Genomic DNA, 26,113 nt, shown 5'->3' with positions numbered 1-26,113 from the left:
TCATCAGGCTTGTTACAGTCCCACGAGGCAGGACCCAAGAGGATTAGACAGGAAAAGCCAGGTTTCATTATCCGGTCTAGAATGTTTCTCCAGCCAAGAATCCAAGATGATGTTCACAATCCCTAAAGGTTAATTTCTTATTTCCTTTTTCTGTGAGCGCAGTAAGTACCTGTTCAATGAAGCACTCTACCCCAATATGCTTAATGAGCACTCATGTAAGCTTTGTTAATAAAATAAGGCTTTATTAAATTTTCAATTTTAATAAATAGTCGTTATCTCTGCAATGGGCCCCAAGCCCTGGTAAAAATACAGTGGTCTCTGGGACCGTTCAGAGGAACACGGTAAGCTCCAGTCTTCAGGGACAAGAGCGGACTCTCCCCATCACCTTGCTGCGGTTTAAAGGCCTGAAGCTGAATTTTATTTTCTTAACCATGCTGAGGTCCACATGCACCTCAGTCAAGCCTCAAGATCTTACAAATAACAGAAAAACAAAAACAGAGAAGCAGGCATAAGGAGGAACAGGTGATTTCCGTAGCTGCAGCACCCCAGAAACATCCGCTCGGAAGGCAGCTCAGCAAAAAGAAAGCCCAGTCGCGTTCTGCCTTCGCTGAAAGGCCTCGGAGAGGCTGTGAACTCAGTCGTTCGGACTTCCAGGGGAGAACTCGCATCTTCAGGATCTGTATTTCCAGATGAAGAACGGAACAGCAGGAAATCGAGGCTTAAGTAAGCCGTCCGTCTCTTGGGTTCAAATTCTGGAGCAAGACGAGTCAGGAGACCACGCACTGACTGCTTGTGTGGTTCATTTCTAGAGTGAATTCAGACTTAAAGAAGGATGGAGGTAAGGAGAGAGGCATCGAGGCTTCACGGTCCCGCAGCCCTGGGACGGGGCAGCCTGCTGGAGAAGAAGAGACCTCTCCAGTGGGGCTCCAGGCGGGAAGGAGCAGCTCCAGGAGGCGCCCGGGGGCGCCGCGCTCCTAGCTGCCGGCGCTCGTCTCCGCCAGCCTGCCGTTCATGACGGCGAAGGCGCCCACGCCCCCGGAGAACTCGTCGTCCGCAGGCGGCGTGCTCGCCCGGCGCGGGCGGCCGCTGGCCGCTTCGGACAGCTGCTTCTGGAGGGCGGCCAGGGAGGCCTTGTTGGCCGCCAGCAGGTCCTTCATGGAGACCATCTCGCCCGAGAGGCGCCGCGCGCCCGAGCTGCCGTCCGCCTCCGCGGCCCCGCGGGCCCCGCTGCGCACGCGGCCCGGCCCCACGGCGTTCCTGCGGGGCGGCCCGCCGCGGCCCCGGCCCCGCCGGCAGCCCGCGCCGGCCGCCCGGCCCAGGGCCCAGTTCACCGCCTGCCGGACGAGGATGGACACGACGTTGAACAGCGAGTAGAGGCAGCAGACGCCCGAGAGCAGGAGGACGAAGTTGGCCACGCGGTAGAGGCCCTGGCCGTCGTAGCGCGCCTGCTGGCCGCTGACCAGGTCCCCGAAGCCGATGGTGCTGAAGGCCACGAAGCAGAAGTAGAGCGCGTCCAGGTAGCCCCAGCCCTCGGCGGCCGCGTACAGGCCGGCGGCCCCGCAGCACAGCGCCAGGGAGGCGGCGCCCAGGGCCAGCAGCACGACGCGCACGGACGGCTTCCCGGCCGCCGCCGCCCGCCCCGGGCTCCGCGCGCGCCGGCCCGCCCGCCTCCCTGGCCGCCGGGCGCCGCACCACCTCGTGACGTGGGCGATGCCGGTGATCAGGCGCTCCAGGAAGAGGTTGAAGAACAGGAGGGTGCTGGAGCACCCGAGGAGGCCGTAGCCGATCAGGAAGACCTTCCCGCCCACTGTCGCTGGAGTGGCCATCCCAAACCCTGCAGGAGACAGAAATCGGAGGAGAGTGAGGGCCGGCTTGGCCGCGAACGGGGTCAGAGTCTCGGCCTTGATGGCCGGTGGTGGGGCTTCCCTGGTGGCTCAGCTGGTGGAGAATCTGCCTGCAATGCGGGAGACCTGGGTTCCATCCCTGGGTGGAGAAGATCCCCGGGAGCAGGGATAGCCTACCCACGCCAATATTCTTGGGCTTCTCTGGTGGCTCAGCTGGTAAAGAATCCGCCTGCAATGCGGGAGACCCCGCTTCCATCCCTGAGTCGCGAAGATGCCCTGGAGAAAGGAAAGGCTACCCACTCCAGTATTCTGGCCTGGAGAAGTCCATGGGGTTACAAAGAGTCAGACTTTCACTTCCCTTCACTTCAGGTTTAAGAAAAAGTTAATGAAGGGGCTTCCCTGATAGCTCAGTTGGTATAGGATCCGCCTGCAATGCGGGAGACCTGGGCTCGATGCCTGGGTCAGGAAGATCTCCTGGAGAAGAGAAGGGCTACCCACTCCAGTGTTTTGGCCTGGAGAATCCCAGGGACTGTATAGCCCAAGGGGTCACAAAGAGTCGGACACGACTGAGCGACTTTCACTTCAGAGGATCTAAAGAAACAGTTCCCTTAAAAACACTCCGTCCCAGCCTTTCTAGGAATGGGAGGGAGAATTCCCACTTCCTTTTGAAGACATGAAGTGTTGATCAGAGCTGGGCTGCTCAAAGCCGGTATGGTGTGGCACTGCCAATCAGAAAAAGACACCTCTTCCTCCAAGTGGGCTCCAAGCCAGTGACAATGGCCTGGTGGTGAGAACATGGGCTGCATTCCAGCCTCCCCTCCCAATTCTGCTAGATGTTCTTGTACAGTAGACAACCCGAACAACCAGACTGAACAGACATTATTCAGAGAGATACACAAAGGCTCTATAAAGAAGTCTTACAGAGACTCATGGGAATTCACTTACTCTACAAACACTTATTGGCTGCCATTCCAGGAACTGGGACTAGAATGGTGGGAAAAGGCAGATCTGGTCCCTGCCTTCATGGAGCTCTCATGTAGTAAAGTGTTTATTCTGTGATAGGCGTTGTGCTGGAGAATGTACAGGGTCCTACGGGAAATGCTAAGAGGGAAACCGTTCTCAGATTTAGGGTCTGGGAAGTGAAGTCTAAACAGAAAGCTAAAGAAGAATCTGGCAGGCAAGGCAAGGAGGTGCGTGTGTGCGCACACTCGTGTGTGGTGCTGGTGATGCTTCAGACAGAAACAGCACGTGCCAGCAGATGTGGAAATCAACATTTTTCTCAAGATTTCCCCATCTTTTAAACAAAATTCTCACGTTCTGGGAGTGCTGAGGGATTGGGGTTAGAGTTCGATCAAGTCTCTCTTGCCTTCGTCTCTTCCTGTTCACAGTTGTGACCTTCTTGACCTTTCTACTCCCACACACAGACATGTAATCAAGAATACCAATTGTAGGACAGTGGACACCACTAAGAAAAAGGAGAAACGGAAGAGGAAGACACTCAGCACTTGTCACTCAGGGGCGCTAGGCTTCAGCCCACCCTGAGGGACACAAATTCCTTCCAAGTAACTGATTCAGTAAACCTAAGGGATCTTATTTGTCTGAGGGGACAGGCATCAAAGTCCTTTTGAAAAAAAAAAAACAAACACATCATTTGAAAAGTAAGTCCTCAGCATGCCTCCCTGGGTTCCGTTTTTAAAATTCAAATCAAACCTCGCTGTTTGCATAATCAGGTCCTGTCTCCTAGCTGGGGCCCCATCGCCGGGATCTCTTGGATTCGCCCACAATCCTCTTTCCTGGTAACAGCCTGCTATCGGCAAACAAACGCTTTGCTTTGTTGCTGTGGCTGAGCCGGTGGGGCCTCCAGCGTATCCACGGACGGAGTCAGATCCGACCTGTCCGTGAGCTCCTGAGATTGTAACTGCTGCTCCCTGAGGGGGCGCCAGAGGGCCGCCTTTCCCCAACACCCGGATGCGCACACCGTGTTAATGTTTCAGTTCAGTTCAGTTCAGTCCCTCAGTCGTGTCGACTATTTGCAACCCCATGAATCGCAGCACTCCAGGCCTCCCTGTCCATCACCAGCTCCTGGAGTTTACTCAAACCCACGTCCATTGAGTCGGTGATGCCATCCAATCATCTCATCCGCTGTTGATCCCTTCTCCTCCTGCCCCCAATCCCTCCCAGCATCAGAGTCTTTTCCAATGAGTCAATTCTTCGCATGAAGTGGCCAAAGTATTGGAGTTTCAGCTTTAGCATCATTCCTTCCAAAGAACACCCAGGGCCAATCTCCTTTAGAATGGACTGGTTGGATCTCCTTGGAGTCCAAGGGACTCTCAAGAGTCTTCTCCAACACCACAGTTCAAAAGCATCAGTTCTTTGGCGCTCAGCTTTCTTCACAGTCCAACTCTCACATCCATACATGACGACTGGAAAAACCATAGCCTTGACTAGACCGACCTTTGTTGGCAAAGTAATGTCTCTGCTTTTTAATATGCTATCTAGGTCAGTCATAACTTTCCTTCCAAGGAGTAAGTGTCTTTTAATTTCATGGCTGCAATCACCATCTGCAGTGATTTTGGAGCCCCAAAAAACAAAGTCTGACACTGTTTCCCCATCTATTTTCCATAAAGTGATGGGACAAGATGCCATGATCTTCGTTTTCTGAATGCTGAGCTTTAGGCCAACTTTTTCACTCTCCTCTTTCACTTTCATCAAGAGGCTCTTTAGTTCTTCTTCACTTTCTGCCATAAGGGTGGTGTCAGCTGCATATCTGAGGTTATTGATATTTCTCCCAGCAATCTTGATTCCAGCTTGTGCTTCTTCCAGCCCAGTGTTTCTCATGATGTACTCTGCATATAAGTTAAATAAGCAGGGTGACAATATACAGCCTTGACGTACTCCTTTTCCTATTTGGAACCAGTCTGTTGTTCCATGTCCAGTCCTAACTGTTGCTTCCTGACCTGCATGTAGGTTTCTCAAGAGGCAGGTCAGGTGGTCTGGTATTCCCATCTCTTTCAGAATTTTCCACAGTTTATTGTGATCCACACAGTCAAAGGCTTTGGCATAGTCAATAAAGCAGAAATAGATGTTTTTCTGGAACTCTCTTGCTTTTTCCATGATCCAGCAGATGTTGGCATTTTGATCTCTGGTTCTCTGCCTTTTCTAAAACCAGCTTGAACATCTGGAAGTTCATGGTTCACGTATTGCTGAAGCCTGGCTTGGAGAATTTTGAGCATTACTTTACTAGCGTGTGAGATGAGTGCAATTGTGTGGTAGTTTGAGTATTCTTTGGCATTGCCTTTCTTTGGGATTAGAATGAAAACTGACCTTTTCCAGTCCTGCAGCCACTGCTGAGTTTTCCAAATTTGCTGGCATATTGAGTGCAGCACTTTCACAGCATCATCTTTCAGGATTTGAAACAGCTCAACTGGAATTCCATCACCTCCACTAGCTTTGTTTGTAGTGATGCTTTCTAAGGCCCACTTGACTTCACATTCCAGGATGTCTGGCTCTAGGTGAGTGATCACACCATCATGATTATCTGGGTCATGAAGATCTTTTTTGTACAGTTCTTCTGTGTATTCTTGCCACCTCTTCTTAATATCTTCTGCTTCTGTTAGGCCCATACCATTTCTGTCCTTTATCAAGCCCATCTTTGCATGAAATGTTCCCTTGGTATCTAATTTTCTTGAAGAGATCTCGAGTCTTTCCCATTCTGTTGTTTTCCTCTATTTCTTTGCATTGATCACTGAAGAAGGCTTTCTTATCTCTCCTTGCTATTCTTTGGAACTCTGCATTCAGATGTTTATATCTTTCCTTTTCTCCTTTGCTTTTCACTTCTCTTCTTTTCACAGCTATTTGTAAGGCCTCCCCAGACAGCCATTTTGCTTTTTTGCATTTCTTTTTCTTGGGGATGGTCTTGATCCCTGTCTCCTGTACAATGTCACGAGCCTCAGTCCATAGTTCATTAGGCACTCTATCTATCAGATCTAGTCCCTTAAATCTATTTCTCACTTCCACTGTATAATCATAAGAGGTTTGATTTAGGTCATACCTGAATGGTCTAGTGATTTTCCCTATTTTCTTCAATTTAAGTCTGAATTTGGCAATAAGGAGTTCATGATCTGAGCCACAGTCAGCTCCTGGTCTTGTTTTTGCTGACTGTATAGAGCTTCTCCATCTTTGGCTGCAAGGAATATAATCAGTCTGATTTCGGTGTTGACCATCTGGTGATGTCTATGTGTAGAGTCTTCTCTTGTGTTGTTGGAAGAGGGTGTTTGCTATGATCAGTGTGTTCTCTTGGCAAAACTCTATTAGCCTTTGCCCTGCTTCATTCTGTATTCCAAGGCCAAATTTGCCTGTTACCCCAGGTGTTTCTTGACTTCCTACTTTTGCATTCTAGTCCCCTATAATGAAAAGGACATCTTTTGGGGGTGTTAGTTCTAAAAGGTCTTGTAGGTCTTCATAGAACTGTTCAACTTCAGCTTCTTCAGCGTTGCTGGTTGGGGCACAGGCTTGGATTACTGTGCTATTGAATGGTTTGCCTTGGAAAGGAATAGAGTTACTATTTAGTTTTCCAATTAAATTCAACTATCCTTTCTCAGCTTGTTAGTCACTCAATTGTATCTGACTCTGTGTGACCCCATGGACTGTAGTCCGCCAGGCTCCTCTGTCCATGGGATTCTCCAGGCAAGAAAACTGGAGTGGGTTGCCATTTCTTTCTACAGGGATCTTCTTGACCCAAGGCTAGAACCCCTGTCTCCTGCACTGCAGGCAGATTCTTTACCGCCTGAGCCACCAGGGAAGTCCTAAACCACATTACAGGACATTAATAGCACGAGCTACTCCTTAGCATATAATTAATTCCTCCAAGAGGCTGGAGGAAGACACCACATCCTAGCTTTTTAGCTGGATGGCACGGAGTGGAATGAGCAGGAGGACCTGGTAAGGAAGGAACAAGGGACTGGGGATAATTCTGCTGGCAGGGATAATTCTGGCCCTTAGTGGTAGAATGTCAGACCATCATCTCTTCTCTGGAACGCTTGTTTTGAAACTTAAAGGTGCTCAGTGACTCTTGGCAGTGTAGGCTTCATTATTAGATATCCTCGTTTGATGTAAGGAAGTTCTGTCTTTGTTGTCTTGTCTTTGTTAGTATCTTTAGTTCTTATCCCCAAGCTCGAGTTGAAGTGAGGCGGCTGAAGTAGCAGAGGATTAAGAAAATACTGAGTTTACAGACTGAACTGAGAGCGGTGGTTTTTTCTACCTAGTCCAGGAACACAGCGGGGTTGGCGAAGTGTTGAGTGACTGGTTCCTGATCTAGGGGCGCAGGGGCACCTCCTCCGGCTCAGTGAATTCCTGAAGCCAGTAAAGCTTCTGCATGTCCCTGCATGAAGACGATGTAAAAAGGAAACCTGGAGTCCTTACCCAAGGCTGTAAAGCTAGCAGGGTACTTCGGCTGTCTTCACTGAAACAGAACTGAGGCAACACGCAGGAAAAAGGAGCAGTGTTTATCTGGGGCCATTTATTGACCCAACAACATTCCAGAAACTGGGTAAAGTCACTGAAATGGGCATAGCCCAGAAACAGCAGCAGCTGTATACACGGAGGGGCGAGAGGAAACACTTGCCAATGATCAGAGGAGAACTTACTTGTGTAATGCAGGGTTCAAGAGGGCCGTTTTCTTGTAGTGAATCATTCTTTCTGGGCTGCCCTGGTGTTCCAGGGGCTTCCCTGGGGTCTCAGACAGTAAAGCGTCTGCCCACAATGCGGGAGACCTGGGTTCCATGCCTGGTTGGGAAGACCCCCTGGAGAAGGAAATGGCAACCCACTCCAGAATTCTTGCCTGGAGAGTTCCATGGACAGAGGAGCCTGGCGCTACAGTCCAGGGCTCGCAAAGAGTTGGACACAACCGAGCGGCTTCACTTCCTGATGGTCCAGTGGTTAAGAATCCATCTTGCAATGCAAAGGACACCAGTTCGATCCCTGGCCCAAGAAGATCCCACACATCACAGGGCGGTAGGGCCCATATTCCCCAATGACTGGGCCCACACACCACAACCACCAGGGCCCACACACCACAACACCAAAGCCCACACACCACAGCCACCAAAACCCCCACACACCACAACACCAAAGCCCACACACACAACACCAAAGCCCCCACACCACAGCCACGGGGGCCCACGGGCCCTGAGCCTGAGTTCCACAGCCCGAGACGCCATTGCGGTGAGAAGTCTGCACAAGGCAACGAGAGGGATCCCCGACCCGCCGTGAGTAGAGAAAACTCTGCATGGCAGTGGGGACCCAGTGCTGCTGACAATATGTTAGTATTGAAAAGCCTTCCTTCCTGACGCAAAGAGGACTCAGTGATTCTCCTCTTGGTGAGCAGAGCAAAGGGAGTGAATGTAGCTCCCGACCTGGCGTGCTGCAGTCCACGGGGTTCAAAGAGCCGGACACGGCTGAGCGACTGAACCACGACCAGCAAAGGCAAGAGCAGTGACTCACTGCGCGGCTGTCAGCTTCAGGACCCGGCGCCAGGCGCCTGGGCCACACCAGGATGGCCTGGACGGGGTCCTCCTTCTGGGAGCCCGGCATCCAGACTGGGACAGATAAACTGCCTCCACGAATCAAGGCAGGGTGAGGCCAGGGCTGTAGCAAAGCACGATGGTCCTGCCCTGGCTTCAGGGCCCCGGATGCAGCCTTCCTTGGGACAAATGCCCGTGATACACAGGGGGACAGTGCTGGAGGCAGCTGACATGCTTGATAAGCTGATGTTTTTCTAATGAGTGAGACTCCTAGTGATGCTATGACATGTTCCAGAGACTGACAGATTGATCGAGGATTGAAGTACAGCTGTTTTCCAATACTGGGCTATTTCCTTCTGTTCAGCAAAGTGGCTCATCTACACGTATACCCACACCCTCTCCTTGTCAGAGTTGCTTCCCATTCAGGTCACCGCAGGCCGCTGGGTCTCGTCCCTGTGCTGTCCAGCAGGCTCCCATTAGCTCTCTATTTTCACATGTGTCACCTCCCACCGTGCTAACCAGGTTTGTTCTCTACATCTGAGACTATTTCTGCTTTGCAAATAACTTCATCTACACTATTTTTCTGGGCTTCCCAGGCTCAGTGGTAAAGAATCCACCTGCCAATGCGAGACACATGGGTTCGATCCCTGGGTGGGAAAGAGCCCTTGGAGTAGAAAATTGCAACTCATTCCAATATTCTTCCCTGGAAAATTCTGTAGACAGTTCATGGGGGTTGCAAAGAGTTGGACATGACTGGCATGCACGCATACCATTTTTTATAGATTCCACAAGTAAGTGACGATATATTTTTGTCTTTCTGACTGACTTCAGTCTCTATGACAATCTCTAGGTCCATCCACATCTCTGCAAATGGCAATCCTTTCTCATTCCTTTTTATGGCTGAGTAATACACACCACATCATCTTTATTCCTGGTGATTGTTCCAGGAATTTAAAATCTCCAGATTCTTTCTTGTTTGGCTGGTTTTAAAACATTCAACTTTATGAAAGAAGGGATAATTCATGACTGTTGATTACCTACCGAATTTTCATGATCACTGCCCTCTTTTTAATCAGCAAAAATAACAGAAGACGGTACAAGCAGTGGTGTTCACAGAAGCAACCGGAGACCGCTTCCTGGTGGTTGCAGTTAGAGGTGTTTCCATAGCTCGGACTTCTCTCAGAGCTCAAAAGTGTGTCAGCTAATAAGGCAGGCTTTTTCATAGAAAGTCTCCCCTTTTTTGAGCCCCCTATTACTGGGCATTACGAACGCCTTGGATTGGAAATAATAAGCCTCAGGGTCCTCCTCGGTGGGGAAAAGGGCACAGGCGTTATCAGAAGCGTGCTGTCTGCCCGGTTCACTGACTCCTCATCCCCACGCCGCTCCCAGCGGTGAAGCCAAGTTAGACCCGAGGCCTGTCTCGTCTCCAGGCCCGTGACCTCCCACCTGACCGCACTGCAGGGAAAGCCGCCGTCAGTAGCAGACGCGCTGAAAGTAGACCCCACGGAGGGAAACGAGCCGAGTCTGACGTCCCGTGGTCCACACAGACACCCACCCGAGGCGCTGCCAGACCCACACGGCCGGGGAGCGGCCGACGTCAGACGCCGCCGCCGCCGTCCTCACTGACTCAGACGCACAACGCGGAACGTACGTGCCCCTCCCACCACGCGCTGCCGTTCAGTCGGTGTTAAAGGCCTGTTGCGCACATGCATTTGGTCCCCTCGTGTTTCACACACGCACGACGGTGACTGTCAGAGGGGGTGCTTTCCAGTGTATGCGTCCCTGAGCTTCAGGTCTGAGGTCACGGGGCTTGTGTCCAGCCCCCGAGTCTGGGAGCGCACGGCCCAGCTGACTGGGGGTCGCGGGCACAGTGTGGTCTGGAGGCCGAGGCGGGGCTCACCTGGTGGTCTGCTTCCGTCTGGCCCCCTTGACTACTCCAGATCTGTTTCCGATGTGATTGCAACCTCAGGGTGGCTCCTGATCCTGGGTGTGTCCTTGGGGTCTGGAAGGAAGTGGCAGGCCTGGCCAGGGGCCCGCCACCCCCACAGAGCCCCTCACCTGGACCACGAGGACAGAGCAAGACCTGCCGTCTCCTGCCCCTTGAGCACATACTGTCTAAATATTCTCTCAAAAACTTAATTAGGGTGAAAAATCGAAAAGTTTCATGTTATACTTTTCAAGTATACACAAAGCTAGAGAGAACACAACAATAAACTCGTGTTTCCTGGTTTTGGCAGATGTCAACATCTTGCCAATCATGTTTCTCCTATCCCACCCCACCCCCTTTACTTGCTGGAGCTTTTTAAAGTATTGATAAACCCTAGACAGCATGCCATCTCATCCATTAATAATGATGCATCTGTAACTGACAAGCACCTTATTTTCCCGATGTAACCACTATATCATTATCACACCTAACTAGATTAACACCAGCTCCGAAACACTAACTAACACCCAGTCCATACTCCAGTCTCTCGAAACTGCACAGATCACCAGTACGAATCAGGATCCTAACAGGTCCACGAAGTATACCTGTTACATCTCTTTCCTTTGTTCACGGTCTCCCTTCCCGTTTTTCTTTTTTTTATGCCACTGAGTTGTTGATCAAATGTGTCCTGTAGACTTTCATCATAATTTTTTCTAGAAACATTTGGGGAAAAATGTGCATTATGAGAGTGCCCTCAGATGCAGTAGCAAATCTCAAACACTGTGCGGAGACCTACAAATGAGCATGCATTGTCTAGAAAGCAATTTGAGAATATGTATCGGACATCTTAAAAATATTTATATCTTTTTATTTATAATTTTTAAGGAATATTCTTCAAAACTATCAGAAATGTGACTAATTATGTACACTGATGTCACCCTGTCTTTACTTTTAACAGTGAAAATCTTTAGCAACCTAAATGGCAGGTAATAGGGCTGCAACCAAGTAAAAGTAGCTGCCAAGATGAAGCCGTTAGAATTACATACACACAACAGAACTAAAACAAGTAATTCTAAAATCTATATGAAACCACAAAAGACCGAGAATCGCCAAAGCAGTCCTGAGGAAAAAGAAAGAAGCAGGCTGCAACATCCTTCCAGACTTCAGACAACACCGCAAAGCTCCAGCGATCAAGCAGAGGGGTCCTTGCGCAAAAACAGACCTATGGACCATCGGAGCAGAGCAGAACGCCAGACATAAAGCCACCCACCTACGGCCAAGTAATTGTCGGCAAATGAGGCGAGAACACACAATGGGGAAAATACAGCTTCTTCAGCAAGTGGTGCTAGGAAACTCGACAGCCACGTGTAGACCAGGGAAGCTGGAACATTCTCACACCACACACAAGAGTAACTCAGAACAGCCTAAGATTTAAGTACGAGACATGACACCATAAAGCTCCTAAAAGAGAAAACAGGAAAACATTCTCTGACATAAATCGTAGCAATGTTTTCTTAGGTCTGTCTCCCAAGGCAATAAAAATAAAAGCAAAAATAAACAAATGGGACCTAATCAAATTCACAAGCCTTTGCACAGCAAAGTGAAGTGAAAGTCGCTCAGTCGTGTCCGACTCTTTGCGACCCCGTGGACTATAGCGTCCACGGGATTCTCCAGGCCAGAATACTGGAGTGAGTAGCCTTTCCCTTCTCCAGGGGATCTTCCCAACCCAGGGATCGAACCCAGGTCTCCTGTATTTCAGGCAGACTCTTTACTAACTGAGCCAAATGAAACGACCATCTACAGAGTAAGAGGAAATATCACCAATGATGTGAACAGCAAGGGCTTAGTTTCCAAAATGTACAAACAGCTCATACAATTCAATAATAAAAAAAAAATCCAGGTGAAACATGGGCAGAAGAAATAAATGGACATTCTTCCAAAGAAAACATACAGATGGCCAACAGACACACGAGAATAACAGAGGTTCCTCAGGAAACTGAAAACAGCTGGCGTGTGCTCCAGCGGTCCCACTCCTGGGCAAGTATCTGGGCAAACTGTGATCTGAAAAGATGCCCGCACGCCTGTGTTCACGGCAGCGCTGTCCACAGTTCACAGCCAAATGCCCCCCAACAGACGAATGGATAAAGAAGACGCGGCCTATATAAATAGTGGGAAACCACTCAGCCATCAAGAAGAATGACATAATGTTATCCGCAGCAACGCGGATAGACCCAGAGACGATCATATTAAGTGAAGAAAATCAGGAAGAGAAAGAGAAAGGCAAATAGCACGCGACATCACTTAGATGTGAAACCTGAAACATGACGCGGACGAGTTTACCTATGAAACAAGCAGACTCATAGGGAATAGACTGGTGGCTGTCAAGGGGAGGGTGTGGGAGGGATGGAGTGAGTGTGGAGTCAGCAGACGCCAATGGTATATGCAGAGTGGGGCGACAAGAGTCCTACCGCACAGCACAGGAGACCGCTAGGCACCCAACAAGAGTCCTGCCGCACAGCACGGGAGACCGCGCAACACCCAACAAGAGCCCTACCGCACAGCACAGGAGACTGCTCAGCACCCAACAAGAGCCCTACCGCACAGCACAGGAGACTGCTCAGCACCCAACAAGAGCCCTACCGCACAGCACAGGAGACTGCTCAGCACCCAACAAGAGCCCTACCGCACAGCACAGGAGACCGCTCAGCACCCAACAAGAGTCCTGCCGCACAGCACGGGAGACCGCGCAACACCCTGTAATAGACCATGATGGAAAGTATGAAGAGAATGCATACCCACATATGTGTAACTGAATCGCTACGCTATGCAGCAGAAATTAACACATCACAAACTGTCCTTCAATAAAATAAAAATTTTAAAATTCCATATATATGATATACATATACATTATGTACAAAATAAGCTAGAAGGATACATACATAGGGAATATAGGCAGTATCCTATGACTATAAATGGAGTATAACCTATAAAAAGTGTGAATCACTATATCGTACACCTGTAACTTATATTGTATATCAACTATACCTCAATTTAAAAATTACATGGACACCTATGGCTGATTTGTGTTGAGGTTTAACAGAAAACAACAAAATTCTGTAAAGCTATTATCTTTCAATTAAAAAATAAATAATTTTTTAAAAAATTACACATACAAAGAATTTTTAACAACTAGAGAAAATGTTAAATGGAAAAAAGCAGAGCCAAGATGTGTCTACAGAAAGACTAGTCTGGATCATCTTCATTGATTATTTGTTGGATGAAAGAGTGAACCTCACAAAATGTACTTATGCAGTTCTCTGTATTGTAGCAGTTAAGGTGTTTTTGGATGCCAGTAGGGTTAGGGTTAGGGTTAGGGCACCCCACTCCAGTACTCTTGCCTGGAAAATCCCATGGACAGAGGAGCCTGGTAGGCTGCAGTCCATGGGGTCGCTAGGAGCTGGACACGACTGAGCGACTTCACTTTATTTTTTCACTTTCATGCATTGGAGAAGGAAATGGCAACCCACTCCAGTGTTCTTGCCTGGAGAATCCCAGGGACAGGGGAGCCTGGTGGGCTGCCGTCTATGGGGTCGCAGAGTCAGACACGACTGAAGCGACTTAGCAGCAGTAGCAGCAGCAGCAACAATCGTAAAAAAGGGTGGCTTAAACACGAAGGGGATGTATTATCTCATAGAACATGGCATTTGGAGACAGGGCAGCTCCAGGAACAGTTAATTAGGTGGCTTTGGAACATGATCTATGAGCCCGATCACTTCACCTTTTCTGACTTTGGCTCCATCAGCATGTCGGCTAGCCACCCATGCCAGCAGCTTCAGGAGTGACCCCCTCACACACCCGTGTCCAGAGTCAACACGTGTTTTGTTCCTGCCTTGCTTACATCTTTATCAGAGCAGAGAAGCCTTTCCAGAAGCCCCATGGCAAAATTTCCATCGTATACCAGCAACAAGCAGCAACAAGTCACAAGCCCGCTTCTCAAACTAGTTACCTACAGAAGGCGTGGATTTCTTCTCAGACTGGTTAGGGTTTACCAGCATCCCCGAAAAAGGGATGGGCCCCAGAACCAACAATGTCTGCCAATACAGAGAAAAAACAAACAGAAAGAGACAAAGTCTTAATCAGGTCATTTTAGGGTAGTGATGGCGTGGGTGATGTAATTGCTTCTTAATGTTTTCTATCTTTCATCACTTTTTTTTTAAGCCTACAGTACCCAGTGTGGTAGGCCATGGGTTTTTTTTTTTTTTTTTTAAATCTTTAATTACTTTTAAACTGAAAAAAATATGTTAAAATATTTTGAAAATATTCTGGGACATTTCTTCAGATTGCATGTAAACACCTGCCCGGAAGAAGCATTCCTCTTGGTTTATCTCATTACACTAAGAAATCAAACTTTGACTTGAATAAATGTCTTCATAATCTTTTTTTGATTCAGAAATGCCTCTTTGTGTGGGATGAAAGGAGTTTGTGGATTTTTTTTTCCCAAAAGACCCTTCAATTTCAAAAGACCCTTCAATTGAAGGGACCATTCAGTTGGGATGGGAAAAGGAGGCAAGAGCAGACCCCGTGGATTGTTGTTGGGTGGGGTGGGGAGGGGGTTCCAATGATGGAAGCCTCACTAGGCACACTGTCTCTACACAGACCTTGGGACCACAACTGTTAGAGCTGGAAGGGGCTTCACAGCTTTCACACCCAAGCTGTGGTTACAGGCGAGGAAACCGAGGCCACTGCCCAGGCAACCTTCTGAGTGAGGCCTGGCCTGAGCCCTGCCCTACCCTTGTTGCCTGGGTCAGTTGTTCCAAAGGCGATTTTGAACAGACTGCTCCCAGGCCTGCAAGCGCTCGAGGGGAGGAAGCCTCCTTCCTTTCCCGAGAACCCTGGGCGACCTAGAGACCTGCTCTGATCAACAGAACACAGTAGAAGGGAGGCTGCAGCAGTTCCAGGCTTAAATGGCAAGGAGCCCCCAAAGTTTGTCTTTCCCTCCCAGGACCTCTGAGCCACCGTGTAGGAAGCGTGACCCCTTAGCTGCAGAAGGAGGCCTGGCCTCAGCCATCCCAGCCCGCGCAGATTCGAGTGAAGCCTCTCGGACCTTCAGCCGCAGTCGAGCTCCCAGCTGAGTGCCGTGCGTGAGTTATACCAGCTGATACCTCGTGGAACCAAACAACCAGCAGCTGAGCCCACAGAGCCACACAATTGTGAGAAACGTCCCAAGTTGTTTAAGCTGCTGTTAATACTTTGGGGTGGTTTGCTACATAGATAACGAAATGTCTTCTCTTTGGGACTTGAAATTTTTTCAAGGGACCCCCAGGAACTTCAAGAGGAGGCCTGCAAGGGATTTGGAATTTAATAGAAAGTCCACCCGTTAATGAAGCAAGTTGTTGAATCTTTTTGACGTTAAGGAACAGACATGCGCTGAGGGCGATGGCGGGTCGGTTGCCTCCAGTTTGGGTTGTTACGAACAGTGTTTCTAGAGACATTCTGGTTCATGTCTTCTGGTGCACACACCAGCCATGTCTCACATACACTTACTTAGGAGGGGGACTGCTGACTCACAGGACGTGTATGTGGTCAGCAGAGCGAAGTGCTGACTCACGCTGCCCACACCAATGTTTGAGAGTTCCGGTTCCTCACAGTCTTACCAGTATAACCATGCTGGTGGGTACACAGTGATTTACATGGCACCTCCTTGATGTCTACAAAGTTGAGCAGCTTTTCATACACTTCGTGGTCACTTGGACACCCTCTTGAGGACCTGTTTAATTATTCCGTCCTTTCCCTCTTTGCTTGTTGACTTCCAGGGGACAGAAATAATGAGGCTCCAGGCCTCCAGGGCTGCTGAAAGCACGCGAGGCTTGCTTGGTGCACTCATTCGCACGAGGCGCTGGCGTCCACGCACTCTGGCCACCCTTGTATCATGCCCAGCACACACTTCTCCAATGGTGAATCGCTTCTAACATTCCCCATGCTACCCAGGATTCCCCCTGGCGCAGCCTTTCCTGACAATATTCATAGTGCCAAGCAGCCACCTCTCGAGAATGGACTCCAGGAGAGACACTGCTATTTGATGACTAACTGCCTCGAGGGTGTGAACTGAGGCTAACTTACACAACCCACTCTTACCTGTTTATAGTGAAGTGTTTCATGATAAATGGCCACTCAGAAAATATAATCATACCAGAAACGGCTACCGTTAACACCCTGGCCAGGATTTTTATTTGACAAGCCAGTCTGAACCCTCTAACGGGAAGCTGTGGCTGGGTACCAAATGCTGGCACAGCACGTAGGAGAGAAATGACTTCCATTCACCTCCCCCTGGGTCACCCCTGCACTCAGGCAAGCGGCAAGAGGACCACTCAAAGCCCTCTATGAAGACTTTCCAGACCCTTCAAAGCCACTCCTTTCCTGTCCCAAAGGCTGTTCGCTGAGTTCTGCAAGAGGAATTCTTCTGCCAAACAAGTCTCTTTGGCTCCGTGGGGTTTCACACGTCCCCATGTTTGTGGTCACCCGGGTCCTCCTTATACAGACTGAGAAGGCAGCCCTGTCAGTTCCTAAAGTCTAGCTAAGACCGTCTCTCCTTTGGCTTGGTTCTTGCTTTACAACCAACTACTGGAAAATGACCAAGAAGGGATGATGGGACACAGAACTCGCTTTCTCTGGCTTCTCTGAGTTTTCCTTCCTGGTCTGGCATTGTCCCCTGTGGCTCCTGTATGTGGAATAAATTATGGCTGCTCAGCACAGCCTCAGCGGAAGCTCCAGTACTTTGGCCACCTGATGCGAAGAGCTGACTCATTGGAAGAGACCCTGATGCTGGGAAAGATTGAAGGGGGCGACAGAGGATGAGATGGTTGGATGGCATCACCAGCTCAATGGACACGAGTCTGAACAAACTCCGAGAGATGGTGAAAACAGGGGAGCCTGGCGTGCTGCAGGCTATGGTGTTGCAAAAAGCGGGATATGACTTAGCGATCAAACGGCGACAAAATGCTGTGCTAAGCGCAGAGGGGTGGGGTAGTTAGAGACAGTTTCTGCCGCCCAGGAGCATCCAACCCGATCCAGAAGGTGAAGCACTGGAAACAACACACGAGGAGGAAACCTGCGCTTATCAGGTCGAGCAGACGCCTTCCCTGAGCCCCTGCCCGACACGAAAGACAGGCGGAAGCCTTCCGTCAAGCTCCAGGAAGAATGGAAGGTCTGAGCACGCCTTCATTTACAGGGCGAAAATTCACCAAGAAGTGAATAAAGTAGAAGGGAACTACAGTCACCCAGGACAGAAGCTTTGAAGTTGAGTACTCATGAAAACTCCCTGAGGAGCTGCTTAAAAACTGAGGATTTCCAGGCCTCACCCAGAGATTCTGACTCAGGAGGTCCGATGAGGCCAGAAAACCCACGTTTAAACCAGCACCACAGTGACTGTGATAAACGCACCGCGGTGCCGCTTAGGAAACGCCACCCGCTGCGGTCAGAGCACGGGGCGGGGGCTGGAGACAGCGGGCATGTCTGCCTGGGAAGGTTCGAAAGCAAGCCCCCCCCCTCACCGCATTTACCCCCCAAAAATCCCAGTGAAGGGTTAATACTTCTGGGGTCCTAGAGGCAAAAGTGAAAGTGAAAGTCACTCAGTCTTGTCAGACTGTTTGCGACCCCATGGACTACACAGTCCATGGAATTCTCCAGGCCAGAATCCTGGAGTGGGTAGCCTTACCCTTCTCCAGGGGATCTTCCCAACCCAGGGGTCGAACCCAGGTCTCCCACATTGCAGGTGGATTCTTCACCAGCTGAGCCCCAGGGAAGCCCAAGAATACTGGAGTGGGTAGCCTTTCCCTTCTCCAGGGAATCTTCCTGACCCAGGAATCAAACCTGGGTCTCCTGTATTGCAGGTGGGTTCTTTACCAGCTGAACTATCAGGGAAGCCTAGAGGCAAAGGCAACCCCGTTTCTTTTGTCTATTAATACACAACACGGAAAACCCCTTCAGGTGGCACGCGGTATCAAAATGAGCTCTCTTGGAAAGCCCTGGGTTAACGGTGGGGCCGTAGCAGCTGCAGCCATGGTGCAGCTGCTCCCCTTCTTTGGATTGAAATGTTTCCTAAAATATTCAAGGACTTTTTACTGCGTGCGTCACTTACACTGACTAAGGAAATGAAGCATGGAAGGGGCACCTCCCAGCCAGGCCATCCCCTGGTGGATGCTGTGCACGATTTAGTTTTTGTAAGTGGTTTTGGATTATCGCAGGGCTGAGGGGAGGGACGTGAGGAGTGTGAGCGAGGGCTGAGGTGGGCACTGGTCCTGAGTCAGCTTTCTCGACGGGCCTCTGCTGAGCGCCGGGCAGGCTCACCTCGGTGAAGGAGCAGACCTGGGGCTTCTCAGGGGCTCAGCAGTAGAGAACCCGCCTGCCAGTGCCAGAGACGCGGGAGATGTGGGTTTGATACCTGGGTTGGGAGATACCCTGGAGGAGGAAACGGCAACCCTCTCCAGTATTCTTGGCTGGAAAATCCCACGGACAGAGGAGCCTGGCGGGTTATATATAGTCCCTGGGGTTGTAAAGAGTTGGACACAACTGAACGACTGTGCACACACACACACACACACACGCAGTCGTGTTCCAGGCAGCGCTCCACACTGTGTACCTGACCCCCTGGCACCAAAACCGCCTGGGAGCCTGTTAGGTGCAGACCCTGAGCCTTGCCCAGTGGAGTGTGTCTCTGGGGCTGGGCCCAGTCTCCTGCCCGTATCATCAGTTACCCTCAAGCAGGAGAACCACTGTTCTGGCTTTCCATTGAAGACAGGCTTGCTCAGCGATGTCACAGACCAAGAGAGGACCGAGACAGCTCTTGGCCTTTAGGAAGTCGGTAACTGCATTGTTTACAGCGATGTCATTGACGAATGCGCGATCTAGTGATGAGAAAAACAACGGATGTAGGTCGGCTTTAGGAATTTCCTCCTCCGTTCTACGACCTGCTGCCTTAGTGTTAAAGCTCTCTGGGTCCTTACGCACAAGGCTACTTGACTGTTCCCTCCAGCTCCCTGAGGCGCGCAGAACAGGGTCCAGTGAGGATGAGACGGAGGCTGGCGCTTTACACTGTGAGCCAGCAAGGTGCTGAGCGCTTTACAGGAAAGTGCTTCAGTCCTCATCCACCCTTGAGAAGTAGGAATATCATCCCCCGCTGAGTAAAGAATCCACCTGCAATGCAGGAGACCCCGGTTCAACTCCTGGGCCGGGGAGATCCGCTGGAGAAGGGATAGGCCACCCACTCCAGTGTTCTTGGGCTTCCCTGGTGGCTCAGCTGGTAAAGAATCTGCCTGCAGTGCGGGAAACCTGGGTTCAATCCCTGGGTTGGGAAGATCCCCTGGAGAAGGGCAAGGCTGCCCACTCCAGGATTCTGGCCTGGAGAAGTCCATGAACTGTATAGTTCATGGGGTTGCAAAGAGACAGATGTGACTGAGCGACCTGCACTCTCACTCTCCTGACACAGGAGAAATCTGAAGTCCCCAGAGGCTAGGAAAGCTGCTGAAAGCCGCTCAGCACACCAGTTAGAGGCTGGGTTCTAGTGCAGACTATGAATGCCCGAAGGGTGTGACGGCCACACCTCGTTCTGGTTGCCCCTTTGGTAAATGGGGGTAGGATGGCCCAGATGTACTCTAAGGAACTTCAAGTTCAAATATGCTGTGATTCAAGAAGGCAGGGCGTGAATCTGAGCTCATTAGCTCCTTCTGTTGTATTCGACGGTCCCAGGATTCTGGGGTGAGCTCAACTTAGGTATCCACAGCTCTCCTACCAGTCGGGTGGGTGAACCTATCGCCTCCCTGTTGGTAACATTCCTCAACCACAAAGACATCACAGCTGATTTAAAGTGTCTCATAATGCACCAAGCAGGCCAAAGGTATTCTCAGTGTCCACCTGTGATGGGTACGCTTGTGGACTCCAAAGTTAGGCATCCTTCCTAAAGTTAAGGACATTTGTAGAATGTGCTATTTTTAGGATTATGACTCCTTTCTCATCTCAGTAACAGTAAAGCAGCCTTGACGAAAGATTATGATATTATGTGTAGTAAAGACCAAACTATTCTCCAGGTAACTCTAAACTAAGGGACGTTTCTACACTCTTTAGCAATAAGTATTTCATAAGTCAAAAATAAATGACTGATGTCCTGACTATAAAAGCAGAAAACAGGGATGTGACCAAAAAAAGGACTCTTCACATCATTTCATTACTTTTAAGTCACAGTGAGTTTTGTCCTCAGTCCAGTTCAGTCGCTCAGTCGTGTCCGACTCTTCTCGACCCCATGAACCGCAGCACGCCAGGCCTTCCTGTCCATCCGCAACTCCCAGAGTCCACCCAAACCCATGTCCATCGAGTCGGTGATGCCATCCAGCCATCCCATCCTCTGTCGTCCCCTTCTCCTCCTGCCCCCAATCCCTCCCAGCATCAGGGTCTTTTCCAATGAGTCAACTCTTTGCCAAAGGCCAAAGTATTGGAGTTTCAGCCTCAACATCAGTCCTTCCAATGAACACCCAGGGCTGATGTCCTTTAGGATGCACTGGCTGGTTTTGTCCTCAGAAGGTAACAAAATTGGCCTCATGGGAATCAGACTATGTCAGCTCCCAAAGAGGAATTTTACAAATTTCATTTTCCTGAGAGATCCACGGAGTCCTGGGGGCATCAGTTCTGTGTTTAATGCTGTCTCAAGCTCCCTTTCTCCTCACAAACCTTTAGCTAGTGTGACAGTAGGAATAAATGCTATCATTATTTCTGATTTTACCCTCATTTTCAAAGGGGAAAGTCATTGAATTTACTTATCTCAAGTAGATGTCCCAATTCCAGGGCTTCGTAACTTTGAAATCCTGAAACTACCCCCTTAGAAGCCAGCACCTATAATTAAGTTCTCTTGTGAACAAAACTGCCCTCCCCCAGACTTTAAGAAACGGCTCAATTAAGTAGAATGTTAGCGCAACACAGGTGGTGACTGATGGAAGGTGTTTTTCTTCAACATGAGTGAGGGGATCTGGCTGCAAGATGTTTTGAGGCATTATGAAAACGTGTGTGTGTGCACGCGTGCATGTGTGTGCACGTGCGTGTAAGCATGTGTGTGCTCAGTTCTCGGTTGTATCCAGCTCTTTGAGAGCCCATGGATTGTAGCCCACTAGACTCTTCTGTCCATGGGATTCTTTAAGCAAGAATACTGGAGTGTGTTGCCATTTCCTACTCTAGGGGTTCTTCCCGATCCAGGGATCTGACCTGCATCTCCTGCATCTCCTACATGGGCAGGCAGATTCTTTCCCACTGAGCCACCTGGAAAGCCCTTATTAGATAAAGCACAAGCAAACCCACCTGCCTTGTGAATTTCTTGCTGCTGATGAGACGGCTGCAAGGAGCGGCGGTAGCTGCTGTACCCAACAGTGGTGCCCACCTGTTCTGCGCAACCTGGGTGGCTTCCAGCCCACCTTCTCGCCACCTCCCTCTGTCCAGAGCAGCAGCCTCTGAGCTCCTTTACAGGATCCTAGTGCTTCTGGAAATCTAGGGTGAAAGTCAAAGACCTGGAGAGTATTGCTGTCTCTCTCACCTTTTATGGAGAAGGCGATGGCACCCCACTCCAGTACTCTTGCCTGGAAAATCCCATGGGCGGAGGAGCCTGGTAGGCTGCAGTCCATGGGGTCGCAAAGAGTCGGACATGTCTGAGCAACTTCACTTTCACTTTTCACTTTCATGCACTGGACAAGGAAATGGCAACCCACTCCAGTGTTCTTGCCTGGAGAATCCCAGGGATGGGGGAGCCTGGTGGGCTGCCGTCTATGGGGTCGCACAGAGTCGGACACGACTGAAATGACTTAGCAGCAGTAGCAGCAGCATGATGTAACGAGAATGAAGGAAGCATGCCCCACACAAGCTAAACAACAGAATCATGTAAGACTAAAGAAATATATGTCATTTATAATATCACACGCTTTTCCCCACTCTGTATTTATTCCCTATAAACTCATGAAATTTCCTCCATTATGGACTAAGGGTTTGTGTCCTCTCCAAACGTATATGTTGAAACCACATCCCCTCAAAGCAATGCATCAGGAGGTGGGACCCTTGGGAAGTGAATAGGTCTGGATGAGGTCATGAGGGTGGAGCCCTCATGAGATTCTCCATGAGCCCTCATGGGATTCTCGCCTTTTTGAGATTCACCAGCGAGAGCTAGTTTCTTCTCGACTTTCCACCCGGTACGGAGACAAGGAGAAGACAGCAGTGTGAAATCCCTCAGAGGGCCGTCACTCAGAAGCCAAGCAGCCTCGAGAACTGGGAGAGAGGAGACTTCAGTTGCTCATTAGTCACCCCGTCCATGGTACTCGTTACAGCAGCCTGAGCTAAGGCAGAATGTTACTAATCTACCAATACCTACCCATCATTACCCAGAATGTCCTAGAAACATTTGGCAGACATCCTCACCCTTTCAATGAAAAGTAGCTCCAGGAATCAAAGCTCCCTGCAGAAAAATCAAGGTTTTCTTTCCTGTTCTCCCTTCCTTTCTTCTTCCCTCTTTTCCCTCCCATTTCTTTAAAAGAGTCTTTAGAGACTCAAACCTCATTCTTCGAAGAGGCCCCTTCCAGGCTTTACCTAAATGAGTCATACTGCTCTGTAATAAACTGTTCATTGAGGGAGCTCTGTTGGGGCCTTTTCTTAAGAATATTTAATTTTTGGTATTATTAGTTTCAGAAAGCAATATGACTTTCTTTTGCCCAAAGCCAGTAGACAACCAGTCTCAGGGAACACAGTGATGTTTGGGCACAAATGGAGTCAGTGTAAGAGCTGCCAGAGGGGCTGTCTGGAAGATACAGAGGTAGCAGAATGGCCTTTCAGCTAGTCAGGGGAAAGAAAGGCCTGATTCACTCATTTTTCCACTGAAGGAAGAAACCCCGAAGACAAACATTTCCGGTGAACTCAGGCTATGAACCCAAACGCAAGGGTCTTCAGTAAGTTACTTTCAAAAATGGAAATGTGAACTTAAAAGTCAGAGAACAAGTCTGAGGAGCCCAGTGCAAACCAGAATCTGGGTGCACCCTGCACCTGGCGTGCATCTGTCAACGACGCTGCTTATGCTGAGCGGTGTCAGATTTGACCACAAAATCATGGGGCTGGAAAAGGGCAAAGCTACTGGTCACCCACTGGGGGCTGGGGAGATGAGTGAGCAGCTGTTCACTAGACACAAGGCCTTGAAGAGAGCGGCTCAAACCCTGCACTGTGTCTCCGGGACGCTCCTACCGAGTGTGCTTTCAAGGGAGGCCTCCGGAAACCGACGCAGAGGGGTTTTCTTCCCATGACATCACTTCCGCTTTTACTGGCAAAACAGGCTCTGCAGTTGAGTTAAAGTTCATACTTCTACCTTCCTCTTCTTTCCCTCGTGCATCTAAAGAGCTCCTTCTCCTTGACGGGTCACCTGTGTTCTCCCCACTTACTCATCCATTCGACAAACGTCTCCTGAGCGTGTGCTCTGTGCCAGGCGCTGAGCTAACTGTGATTAGTAAATAAGATATCGGTAAATAAGTAAGATATGGATGGCTCTAATGGTAAAGTATCCTCCAGCAATGCGGGAGACCTGGGTTCGATCCCTGGGTGGGAAGATCCCCTGGAGGAGGGCGTGGCAACCCACTCCAGGATTCTTGCCTGGAGAATCCCATGGACAGAGGAGCCTGGCGGGCTACAGTCCACGGGGTCACAAGGAGTCGCACACGACTGAGCGACTAAGCACAGGACAAATAAGATATCACCTTCAGCTTCCCTCAGCCACATTTCTTCCAGAGTTTATACTTTCTTCTCCACCAGTTTCTGCTTCATTGCCTAAATGTCTTCACAAGTTCATCAGCTTCTTGTGTCTCTTGTGAATTCCTATTCACATCCAGTCCATTGTCCAGTAAGGGTAGCTACCGTTTTTCTTATTGATTTGTGAGAGCTCTTCAGAGATTTCTAAGACATTAACTCATCATCTTTTACATATATAGAAATAGTTTTCCTAATTTATCTTTTATTTTTAGATCATTTTTTGTTGCTATGCCAAACTTTAATTTTTATGTAGAAAATGTAGAAAAATCCATCAACTTGCATCGATCTTTTTTTCTCTTTTTCCATCAATCTTCTTTCGTGGCTTTTCACTTCAGGAGTTACGGAGACAAAAGTCCTTCCTTACCCCATATACTGGTAATTCACTTACAGTTTGAATTTTAAAATTTGATACTTCATTCTTCTTAACTGTAAGGATCTAATGTTTTAAAAAGTACTAGTTTGTTTTTCTCAGCACTATTTTTAGTTAACGTTTTTGTTGAGATAATTGCAAACTGATAAGCAATCATAAGAATACAGAATGTGCTTATACTTTACGAAGTTTTTTGCTAATATTTTACAAAATTACAGTAGAATATCATGACCAGGATATTAACATTGTGTATTTAGTTCTACACAATTTTGTCACATGTGTAGGCTCTTTCATGTCAAGAAGAACCTATTTTTAAGTAGTCCATTGTTTATCCACTCTCTTGAAATGTCACTCTTACCAGAGGCAACATTCTTAACTTTGTATTTTGATTACACAGTCTGTCCCCTTGATCTGTCTATGCTGAGACTGGTACCCCACCCAAATAATTCTTTTTTTTTAATATCCTTGACAACTTTTCCCTCTTCCTTCTCCCTTATTCTTTTCCTTTTTTCTTTTCAAAAACGCACAGCTAACTTCATGCAAAATTTCCCTGATGTGTTTTAGAATTATTTGGTTAAGCTCCAGAAAAAATACTTGGATTTTGATTAGATTGCCTTATGTTTAGAGATTCATTTGTAGAGAAATGACATCTTACTAAAAAAAACTTTTCCCACCAGGAACACACTGTATCTCTATTCATTTATAGAAGTCTTTAAAAAATAAGCCTTAGTAGACTTTTGCAATTTCCTCATGAGAATCCATCACAAATCTTACGGCACCGAATTCTGTTTCTTAACTTTGCAGATGATGTGGGTGAGGTCTTTCCCTCCACCGTATGTAACTTTTTGCTCTCTGTTTTATCGTTTTTACTGATGCATTGTTGATTGACAAAATTATATTAGTTTCAGGTGTACAACATAATGATTCAACACTTCCATAAACTATACTCCATTCAAAATTAAATTATTATAAAATATTGGCTGCATTCCCTGTGTTGTACAGTATACCCATGTAGCTTATTTCAGACGTGTTAGTTTGTACCTCTTAATCCCCATCCTGTTTTGCCCCTCCCCCCTCCCGCATCCCACTGGTAACCACTAGTCTGCTCTTTGTATGTGAGTCTGCTTTTTTGTTATATTCATCCGTTTGCTTTATTTTTTGGATTCCACATATGTGATATCACACAGTATTTGTCTTTCTCTGACTTTCCTCACTAACTGTAATACCCTTCAAGCCCATCCATGTTGCTGCATATGGCAACATTTCATTCTCTTTTAAAGTAATATTCCATGGTGTATATATACCATATTTTCCTTATCCACACCTCTGTTGACGGACACTTACATACGCTGCTGTGAACGTGGTGGGGGGGGGGGGGTACATGTATCTTTTCAAATTAGTGTTTTCATTTTCTTTGGATTATGTACCCAGGTGTGGAATTGCTGAATCCTATGGTAGTTTTATTTCTAGTTTTGTTATGGGCTTCCCCCTCTGCTCTGCAAGAAAACCCCCAAACAAAACCAAAACATGCATCTCCATCCTTCAAGGCCATTGCCAAATGCCTTCCTGCTTTGTTCCCACCCGGACCTCACTGGGTCAGCTGTTGATGAACTCTTGCCCATTCCGAGACTGTGAG

At 48.7% G+C, this 26,113-nt stretch overlaps 1 protein-coding gene across 1 annotated transcript in view; it reads right to left on the bottom strand.

Moving 5' to 3' along the window:
• Positions 1-221: 221 nt before the first annotated feature.
• KCNK13 (potassium two pore domain channel subfamily K member 13) overlaps positions 222-26,113 on the bottom strand; it is a 106,000-nt gene continuing 80,108 nt past the window's right edge. The window contains exon 2 of the mRNA XM_070798016.1: positions 222-1,834. Within this exon, the coding sequence (XP_070654117.1) occupies positions 975-1,834 (860 nt within the window). The 3' untranslated portion in view covers positions 222-974. The remainder of the gene's footprint in view (positions 1,835-26,113) is intronic.

The sequence above is a fragment of the Bos indicus genome, chromosome 10 (assembly GCF_029378745.1).
Source record: "Bos indicus isolate NIAB-ARS_2022 breed Sahiwal x Tharparkar chromosome 10, NIAB-ARS_B.indTharparkar_mat_pri_1.0, whole genome shotgun sequence".
Lineage (NCBI taxonomy): Eukaryota > Metazoa > Chordata > Mammalia > Artiodactyla > Bovidae > Bos > Bos indicus.
The sequence above is the reverse complement of the archived record's forward strand: the minus strand, read 5'-3'. Positions and strand labels throughout refer to the sequence as shown.